Source organism: Heloderma suspectum, chromosome 3 (genome assembly GCF_057233095.1).
Source record: "Heloderma suspectum isolate Gila_16-S chromosome 3, 16-S_ref, whole genome shotgun sequence".
Taxonomy (NCBI): Eukaryota; Metazoa; Chordata; class Lepidosauria; order Squamata; family Helodermatidae; genus Heloderma; species Heloderma suspectum.
This window is the reverse complement of record NC_139460.1, coordinates 13093153-13103689: the sequence shown is the minus strand read 5'-3', so window position 1 is coordinate 13103689 and position 10537 is coordinate 13093153. Positions and strand designations below refer to the sequence as shown.

The following is a 10537-nucleotide window of genomic DNA, read 5'->3' as shown; positions in this document are numbered from 1 at the left end:
AACTGGTGGGGCTTAGAGAATCAGGGCATGGAGCTTGATCAGAGGGGGTGGAGTCCAGTGGCACCTGGAGGGGGTCTGAGGAATAGCATGGCTGTGCTTGCAACCTCATGGGTAAAGGCTGATGGACATGGAGATGTGGGTTGAAGGGTGTGTGGGAGAGTGGTGTCGGGGTTAGGGTGTTGGAACTGGACCAGGGAGACCTGGGTTCAAGTCCTCCCCCACCATGATTCTGGCTCCTCCTCCTGCGATTTCACTCCTTCCCCTGGAGACGCCAAGGAGGTTAAAATTTTAGCTTGAACTTCAGACTGAAACCCTACAGCAGGAATGGGGAATGCGTCGTCCTCCAGGTGATGTTGGACTGCAACTTCTATCATCCCTCCTCAACACTGGCTATGCTGGCTAGGACAGATGGGATTTGTAGTCCAACCACATCTGGAGGGCCACATGTTCCTATCCCTGCCCTCCAGACATAGGGGGCAGAAGGTTCAGTAGAAGCAGTGATAGAGCGGCTGCAGGTGGTTGAGGGGCGGTGCCATTGTTTAATGCTTCCCCAAGGGAGGGGGTCAAAGAAAAAGAAAAACCTAGCATATTAGGGAGCAGGGTCCTAGCCCTGCCACCTTTAGGGCCTCTCCTGCCTTGCGTATATAGACCAGGCCTTTAGGGATTGCAAACCTAAGTATGCTTACTTACTTGCAAGTAAGCTCCACTGAACTTAGAGGGGCTTTCTTCTGAGTAGATATGTCTAGGATGGCAAAGTTTGTGAACCCGCATCCACTTCCCTGGGAGTAAGCCCCAGTCGATTCGACTCAACAGGACTTTGTTCCGAGCAGACCTGCAAAGGACTTGGGTTGTACCTGGGTGAGGTTCTCCCTGATTCTGAAAGGCTCCCAGGTTTGCTGGGGTCATGGTGGGAGAGGGCTGGCTGTGGATGATGGGAGTTGTATTTTGACTGGTGGTGCAGCTAGGGCTGGACTGTGGGGCCAAAGTCCAGGGCCCTGTACCCCAGCTATCCCCCCCACCCTCAAATGACCCCCAGAGGGTGGCAGGTTCTGAGGACATCAGGGCAGCAGAAGCAAACTCCATTTTATTCCTGCAGTCAGGATGGTGCTATGATTTAAGTATGTTTAAAATGCAAAACTGCACGTGCTCAGGATCTATCTATCTATCTCTCTCTCTCTCTCATAAGAGGAGCCCTGCTGGATCAGACCAAGGTCCAGCTAGTCCAGCATTTTGTTCACACAGTGGCCAGCCAGCTGCCCACGGGAAACCCACAAGCAGGACACGAGTGCAACAGCACCCTCCCGCCCACGTTCCCCAGCAACTGGCATACATAGGCTTACAGCCTCTGAAAGCGGAGGTGGCATATAGCCATCAGGACTAGTAGCCACGGATATCCTTATCCCTCCACGAATTTGTCCAGCCGACAACGGTTGTTCACAAACGGTGTTGTTACTCTGAGGCACCGGGCCCGTATGTAGGAGCGCCTGCAAAGCCCAGAACGGCGGTGCTGGGGTGAGGAAGGGAAAAGTGAGCGATGTGCTTTCCGCCTGACGCACACCCCACATGGATCAGATATCCCACATGGATACCTAGAGCCTCCCCCCCCCCCCCGTAAGATCATTAAGTTCAGGGGGGAAATGACCCAGCTGCCCCACTGCGTCCAGCACATCTGGAGAGGGGACCAGCCTTGGCGGAGGCCGATCATCCCCGAACCAACCCAACCCCGAGGTGCCAAGAAAGAGTTAACAGGCGCCTCCGAAGGGATGATCTCTCCTCCCCCCCCCTTCAGACGAGGCATCAGCAGCCTTCTCCTTCTATGGAGCTAGAGGGGGGCGGGAAGCCGTCGGACGGAGCCCAAGGGCTGGCGCTGCCCGCTCAGTCTCTCTCTCTCTCTCTCGTTTGCATCGGTGACCCAGGCAACCAGCAGCGAAGGAGGTCCGAGCCAAGGGGGCTGGCGTGTGCGCGCGCGGCGAGAGCGAGCCAGAAGACCCCGGAGGGAGAGGGCGGAGATGCCCCGCCACGCCGGCTGCCGGCCTCGACGACCATTTCCTTCTCCGCAGGGCCCCAAGTAGCCACGAGGTCTTCGGGATCAGCGACGGCAGCCAGACCCGCTGCGTTCCTGGACGCCTCCGCTGCCCACCGCTCTCCGAGCGATCGCAGGCGATGGCCGTGCAAGCGGCAAGCCTCCCCGCGCACCACCATTTTATCCCTTTCTGCTTCCCGGCGGCGGCGGCGGCGGCGTCGGGGCTGGGCGATTTCGTCGACCTGGAGAAGAGCTACGAGGACGGCGGGGCGTCGCTGCTGCTCGGGGCCGCCGGAGGAGGAGGAAGCAGCGACCCCGGGGATTGCAAGGAAGCCACCCGCGACCTGCTGAGCTTCATCGACTCGGCGTCCAGCAACATCAAACTGGCCCTGGACAAGCCGGTGAAATCCAAGCGGAAAGTCAACCACCGGAAATACCTGCAGAAGCAGATCAAGCGCTGCACCGGCATGATCGGGGGCTGCGCGGGCGGCGGGGCGGGCAGCCCCTCGGGGGTCGCCGCGCCCGCAAGCCAGGAGGCCGCCGCCGCCGCGAATAACGGCGCTAGCAGCGGCAGCGCCCCCGGCCAGGCTCCGAAGCGGACTGCGGCGGCGGCCGGGGCAGCGCCGGCCTCTGCGCCGCCCCCCGGCGGCGGCGCGGCGCACTGCAAGCCGCCGCCCAAGCGCGAAGCCACCGCGCTGCAGAGCGAGAGCCTGGCGGCGCTCTTCGGCTCGCTGCGGCCCGCGGGCCACGAGCGGACGGGCGGCGGCGCGGTCGGGCCCGCCGCCGCCGCCGGCCCCGGAGGCGGCCCGGAAGGCGGCGCGGGGCCCTCGCCCGCGGCGGGCGGCAAGAAGGTGCCGCTGCGGAACCGCAACCTGCCGCGCTCCTTCTTCACCGAGCCGGCCACCAGCCGCGGCGGCGGGGCGGCGCCGGGCCCCGGCTTGAAGGAGCCCGCGGGGCCCGGGCCGGCCGAGGAGCTCTTCGATCTGCTGGCCGCGCCCGACTACGGCAGCCTCCTGCCCCCGGAGCCGCCGCCGGAGCCGCCGGCGTTCCCCGGCAGCCGGCTGCAAGCGTCGGATCTGGGCCTGGAGCCGGCGCTCTTCGAGCCGCTGCACGCGCTGCCGCACTTGCTGTACCCCGAGGCCCCCTTGCGCCCCCTCCCGGCGGCCCTGTACGCCGCCCCCTCGGACCCCGCCGCGGAGAGCGGCCCGGCGGCGGCGGCTCACTTACCGGCCGCTGCTGCGGCCGCCTTCGCGCCCTTCTACGCCGATTGCCCCCTGCCGCCTCCCCCCGCGATGCCCTTCGAGTACGCCCCGGGATATAGCAGGGGGGTGCCCTATGCCAGCCTTTAGTTTAGAGGAGGAGGGCGCGGGGGAGGGAGCGCAGAGAGAAGCAGGGGTGGGGCGGGGGTGTTGGCAGACCCCCCGTGCGACAAGTTGTTCGGGGTTTTGCAAACTTGGGGAAGGGGCGATGCTGTTTTTTGGACCGCTCGGACCCCAGAACATAAGGAAGAGGCATCCGTTGAGGGCAGCGCGCTCCAAGGACCGTGGAGGCTGGTCACCCTGATTTCGGTGGGGCTGCGAATCCACTCGGCGCTTCAGGCAGAACTCCAAAGGAGCTATCCAAGGTGCGGAACCTATTTTGGGGATAGGGCTCAGCACCTTGGATAGCTCCTCTGGCGTTCCGGCTGGTTCTGACGGAAACCCAGAATGCCTTTACAGCCCCACCAAAATCAGAGCCGCCAGCCGCCTCTGTGTGGCAACGGGATTCTTTCTAAATGACCCTAGGAACACTTTTGGGCATCTTCATGTCATAGAGTGCAGAACCTCGGGGTGGGGGTGGGGAGATCCCAATCCAGAACTCCGGGGCTCGGAATCCAGATCTCCAGGGGTCCTCAAAAGGCCATGCCCCTTATACCCAGCCACCAGTCATTTGGTGTGGCTTTCTTGCTTTTCTGTACTTTTTCCCCCCAGTCCTAAAGCTTGAAATGCCTCCTAATGGTTAGATATTGGCAGTAAGAACTATAAACGGAACCAGGCTGGTATCTTGGGGTGCTGGTGGTGGCCCCAACCCTTTTGTTTCTGGCCCCACCCCACCACTGGAATGTGGCCCCCAGGAGCTTCTCAGAAATGGAAATCCAGCCCTCATCCTGAAAGAGGTCCTGAGCCAGTGTAAGCCTGTGCCTCTGATGTCAGTGGGCTGGTGGATCTGCTCCGGGTTTCAGTCAGAACCAGTCAGAACTCTAAAGGAGCTATCCAAAGTGCTCAACCCTAGCCCTGAAATAGGTTCAGCACTTTGGATAGCTCCTTTAGAGTTCTGACTGGTCCTGACAGAAACCCAGAGTTGATTCACCGCCCCACTGACATCAGAGCCACCAGCCTCTCTTGGGTTCTGCACCCCTGTCATAGACTTGAGCTGGTTTAACAGCCTTTGCCTCTGTCCAGGGAACCCTGAGAGCTGTGAGGAAGGCTAGGGACCCCATGGCGATTCTTCACCCCTTCACAAAACTGCAGCTCCCAGGGATCGTTGGGAGAGGCCATGACAGTTCAATGAGTACTATAAATCACTATCATGCTGTAGCGTCTCATCCCAACCTCTCAAGTCTTACACCGGCTTAGTGCACAGAAATGGACTAAGCTGAGATTGATGGGTTACTTATACTGTAGGGGCAGTTGTGTTTTGGCACAATAGGCATCTGAATGTTAGGAGTCTGGCAAAGGGGAGACACGAAGAATGGCAGGGGGATGGGGTTTTTTATGGCATTTATCCAATTTGGTGCCATATTGTTGGACCAGTTCTTTCCAAGTGAAGTAACTCTTGATTTTCTTTGGGAAACCAGCACATTGTAGAAGAGGGATGAATTATTATTACTTTTTAAAACAAGGTTCTGAAATGAAAACACCTTGCCTCTCTTGTTTACACCTGTTGATTTTAGATCCATGAAATCCTTATTTCCTCATGTCCCGTATGTTAAAAAATACCCCACAAGGAGGACAGCAGAATGGCTGGCAAAAGGGTCGAGGTAGAACATGAAATGAGTTGCAGGAGTTTCCAGGTTGCTGTCACATGCACATTTATGTTGGTGGAAGTCTCGTTGAACTCAGTGGGACTTACTTTTGTGTAAACCTACACAGAATTGGGGAGGGGCTGGAGCTCAGTTGTAACGCACCCGCTTTGCATGTAGAAGATCCCAGGTTCAGTCCTTGGGCATCTCCAGGTAGAGCTGGGAAAAACTCCTGCCTGAAACTCTGGAGAGATGCTTGCCAGTCAGTGTCGACAGTACTGGGCTAGATGGACCAAGGGTGTGACTCGGTATACGACAGCTTCCTATGTTCTGCACATCTGGTCTGTAACAGACTGCTGATGTCAGATGTGACACCCTCCAGGAGTTTTGGACTTCAACTCCCATCAGCCCCAGTCAGCATAGTCAATGGTCAGGAATCTTAGGAGTTGTAGTCCAAAACATCTAGCGGGTACCAGGTTGGGGAAGGCTGATGAAGCATATATCTCCTGCTGACTTGCTTTCTAATTATTACTCTGAACCTGTGGACTGAGTGGGGTGGGGTGGGGTGGGGGAATCCAAGATAACTTTACACATGCACACCCCATGTATGTATGCCATCTTGTGCCCATGTTCACTGTTGCATGTGAAAATCATATGTCAGTTTTGCTGCATAAACACAGTGCAGTTTGGAAAGTGTGCTAGATGAGGGCTGTAAATTGCGAAGGGGAGATGAGTACCTAGAAATGTGTGGTAGACACTTGTCCCCAATGTAGCTCCTGTGTGTTTCCAGATGCACATTTCCCCATCACACTTTATGTGATTCACTGGGAGACGTATTGCCTACTCACGGGAAACACCTTTGCCGTGTACAGCAGGATGGAAATGGCTACCCGCCTGGTCATCTGTGGAGGCTTAAGGAATGCCTCCAGGTGACCAGATTGCAAAAAATGGGTTCTGTTTCGTTTCCTTTGAGGTTACAAATAACTAACGTAGGTGTGAGTGATCAGATAGGCAAGTAAGCATTTTATCAGGGTGGAAAGCATTGTGGACTCAGGCCCAAAATACATGTGGGATTCAGGGGACCTCTAATTGAATCTCCTGACATTTTGGGACAGGGCTGCACCCATATTTTTCTCCCCATGGTGCTAAGAGAAGCTGAGTGGGGTGGTTTAGATTGGGGAAAATGGTGCAGGGGAGAAAGTTAAAACCTTCTCCCCCAGCACCCCATCTCCCATCAAAAGCAAAGCCCCCCTGATGGCTACTTGAATATAATCAAAACACTAGGAGATGTGCTCACAGATCGCTGACATCACAGAGTATTTTGGATCTTGGAGCGAAACGACACATTACCCAGAATGAAGTGGTATAATTCTGGTCTGTACCAGTTCAGATTGCAACTGGTGGTGGTGTTTTGCATTTTTCAATGTCCCCCATGCTAAACAGCAAACACAAATGTCCTCTCTGTGTGTCGTAAACTAACATACCAGAGAGAAAGGTTTCGATTAGCCTTTTCCCAAAGGTCCTGGTGGGGAAACTCCACGTGGGGAGGTTTTTTTGCCCATTGGGGACAGTTTAAAAATATGAACCCCCCATCTGCAGTTTGAAGTGGTACAGTCCCAGATTCCACCACCTCTTCATAAAACGTGGCTTGGCTGTTATTTGCAAGGCTGGCGTCCCAGGTGTGGATTGTGGCTTCCAGATGTCTCTGCTTTGCCCTGCAGACACGCATGCAGTTTTTCACACGGGATAACCTTTTCCCCTCCATTCTGTACACCAGACTTCCCCAACCAGGTTGGGGAGCTTTGCTGTACACTCACGCAAGAAAAATTCCGTGTCTGATTTAGGATCTGTTTTAGGGTCCATCTTAACTAAGGGACAGAACTGCTTCCTTTTGGTGCAGTTTTTGACAGTGGAGGCTGGTGGCTCCAATGTCGGTGGGCTGGTAAATCTGCTCCGGGTTTCAGTTAGTACCAGTCAGGACTCTAAAGTCCTTTAGACTTCTAAACTTCTTTGGAGTTCTGAATGGTTCTGATTGCAACCCGGAGAGGATTTACTGCCCTACGGACAGTGGAGCCACCAGCCTCCACTGGATTTTCTTCAACTCTCTTGCAGTCCACTTGCTGGCAATGGGACCATTCAGGTTGCTAGTCGCACAGGAAGCCCTTTTCTGGCACAAGATCCGTTAAGTGACACAGTCTGCCAGGAACTTCTGCCATGCAACCTCCATTGGTATGCATCGCATGCGTGTGCTTCTACGAAGCTCCTGTGCAAAGTCCAAAGGAGTTGGCGAGGGAGAGATTCCTGCTGGATTGAGGCCAGGATGGCTTGCTTGATGCCATAGAACTTGGTGAACTGTACCAGCAGTCATGGGAAAGATGACAAAATGTACCATATGACGCAGAGAGAGAGATTTGGGTTTTTGTTTTTCTGGCACAGGAGCAGTGCTGACTCCAGGTTTTTGAGGGCCCTTGGGCATGTTGCCCTCAATGAGCCCCCTCCATCCGTGAGTCTACCTTCACACCACCATCGTCACCAGCTGCTGTTGCACCTCCTCCTCTTCCTCTTGTTCACGACCACTTGCTTGCTTGATAGGCAGTGTGCCAGGGAGCAAGCAGGCCGTCCTCCTCACCATCACCACCGTTGTCTGGGCCAGAGCGAGAGGCTGGTGAACAAGCAGGTTGCAATGGATCAGTCTTCAAAGCCATTAGCAGATAGGGCAAAGATCAGATCCCCCGTGGGATCATCCCTATGGCATCCCATGCATCAGGGAGCGGGTGACGATTTAATTGCAAAGCTGCAATTAAAGAGGAACGGGGTACTGGTTAAAATATGGCAACATATGACAAGGGGGATTTAAAAGGGTCTTCAAATGTGTCAAAACTACTTGGAGGGTCTCTTTCTTCAGATAACAGATATCTGACGGAAAGTGTAAGGAAGTCAGGAAACATCAGGGCCCCTGATCCAGCCTTCGTCATGCACAGCTCATCTTGCGCAACAGCCATTGTCCTGGATACGGGATGCGTCACCGCATTAAAAGATGCATTCAAACAATTCAATGGAGTACATATGCATGTGATGGAATTTCAATGCGAACATTCGTTTGTGCCCACATTGGTTGCACACGAACAAGTGTACGTCCACAGGTGAATCCTCCTTTTTTCTGGATCAAGGTGTACGAATCAAATCGTTGAGATGAGATCTTTTTACAGGGAGCTAACTTTTTTTCTCACAGTGTGGAGTGTATTTTACTAGTGCAGGTTGAAGAAAGTACGGCCTTACTTAACTGAGAGAGACATGACCCCCTCTAAAATTATGATCCCAGCTTCTTTGACCTGGTTAAATAACTGTGCATTCTAAAACTGATATTTAATTTCTTTGGACATTATTTTTGCAAAATGTGATAAATGTGTGGTTTTATTGTTCCTTAGGACCCGATTTCTGTGGAATGGTAGGCCGGTGCGATTGATAGAAGTCTGATGTTAGCCCCGTTATGACGGGGGGCTGTTCTTCTAAAGTGGCCATGACTAATTGTATGTGACTTCCATTTTTAAGTAACTCTTCCCTACTCTTGAATTTAGTCAGATCCTTCAGTGCAAATTCATTCCCTGCTCCTGTGTATTGTGAATGCTGGCCAGTATTTTCATTAGAGGATGCAAAAGAGGGCTGAGTGCATCTAATTCAAGGAAACATCCGCTTATTTGTAAAACCTGGACCTTGAGCCTCAGAGGCAGTTGCTCTAGAGTAGATCCTTTCGTGTAAGCTGCTCTGTAGGTTGCAATCATAAACGCATTTACAAGGGAGCAGTAGCCGTAGAACTCAGTGGAACTTACTCCTGAGTGAGCTTGTTTGGGCTTGCTCTGTTAACAATGTATCAGAAGATACTGCAAAGCTCAATACCGAGATGAGTGAATTGACTGGCTGACAAAATGGGAGAAAGCAAACTGGACCAGCTCCTTCGATGCAATTTGCATGAACTCTGTGGGACTCCTTTCATGAACTTGTCCAGGCAGTGAAAGCAAAATATGTGTACAAAAATATAATTGGATCATTAAGTTGTGTACAAAATATAATTGGATCATTAAGTTATGTTAATTAAAGTCTATGAAAAGTCAGAAACCTTTGGGGTGCACTGTGCTTTAACAACTGGTTGACTGTTAATCAATTTGGAGGAATGAATTCCCCCGTCTCCGGGTGTTTTTGAACAGACGTAGCCTGATGCAGATGTGATGCTGTTGATTTCTTAACCATGGTTAAGGGATTGGGAAGATGCAGTTTCCCCCTCCCTTCCCTTTGTCTGTGGTTAACCACGGTTTGCAAGGATACAGACCATGGTGAATGCAAATCGTGGTGGATACGAGTTTTTTCTTCCTCTTAGAACCCCGGGGTCATGAAGCTGAATGGTGGGAGATTCAGGTCAGACAAAAGCAAATACCTCTTCTCACAGCACCTAGCGAATGTGTGGAATTTGCTGCCTCAGGCTATAGCGATGGCCACCAATTTGGATGGCTTTAAAAGGGGAGTCAACAAATTCACAGAGGAGAAGGCTATCAATGGCTGCTAGTCCTGCTGGCTATATCTTAGCTTCAGGATCAGAAGCAGTAGGCCTATGTACACCAGTTGCTAGGAAACCCAAATGGAAAGGTGGTGTCCTCATGTCCTGCTTGTGGGCTTCCCAGAGACATCTTGTTTCCCACTGTGGGAGTAAGGATGCTTTTCAGCCTGATCCTGCAGGGCTCTTCTCGTAAACCAGCAGTTGAAAATGTGGTTTGAGGACTGAAATCAGGGGGTTGAGTAGAATTGCTAACTTTTGATTGCAGGGGAATCTGGCTTGTGTTAACCATGGTCTGTGTCAGTCCACATGTGACACTATGGTTAATGATAGGAAGGGAGGGGGAAAGCACTTGGGAGAAAAAGCCAATGTGGTGTAGTGGTTAGAGTGTTGGACTGGAACTTGGGAGACCCAGGTTCTAATCCCCATTCAATGACATTCACTGGGTGACATTGGTCCATTCACTGACTCTCAGCCTAACCTACCTCACAGGGTTGTTGTGAAGATGAAATGGAGAGGAGGAGGACCAAGTAAGCTACCTGGAGTTCCTTGCAAGAGGAACTATAATAATTTTTTTTTAGATAAAGCTGGGAGGATGCACCCACTCTCACTTAGCTCGCCATGGTTTGCAAGGTGTTACTGCTGTACTGAGCCCACTTGATTTGTACCTGAAAATACAGAAAATATATTGTGCACACTACACCTCACTCTCTATCCAGGCCAGGTTATAACACACTTCTTAGTTTCTTATAGTTGTTTCACGCAATCCAAGGTTTATTCCCCAAATTGATTCCCCGGGGATTTGATTCTGTGGAGAACGTCACATGCGACTTGTTTCTTATTTTCTATATTCTTTATTTCATTTCTATACGGCCCCGTAGCCGAAGCTCTCTGGGCGGTTCACAAAATTTAAAACCAAAAAGCGCACAGTAAAACAATATAAAATATAAAGAAAAAACCACAA

The 10537-nt window shown here is 52.6% G+C and overlaps 1 protein-coding gene across 1 annotated transcript; it reads left to right on the top strand.

Annotated features, from left to right (window-relative positions):
- The first annotated feature begins 1767 nt into the window (after positions 1-1767).
- FAM181B (family with sequence similarity 181 member B) lies at positions 1768-9924 on the top strand. The gene has a single exon (XM_084842496.1). It carries the CDS (start codon positions 2164-2166, stop codon positions 3370-3372), a length of 1209 nt encoding a protein of 402 aa, XP_084698622.1. The 5' UTR covers positions 1768-2163; the 3' UTR covers positions 3373-9924.
- Positions 9925-10537: the final 613 nt, after the last annotated feature.

What these genes read in the sequence shown, in the direction of transcription:
- FAM181B (XM_084842496.1), top strand. Translation starts at nt 2,164, where the DNA reads ATGGCCGTGCAAGCGGCAAGCCTCCCCGCGCACCACCATTTTATCCCT.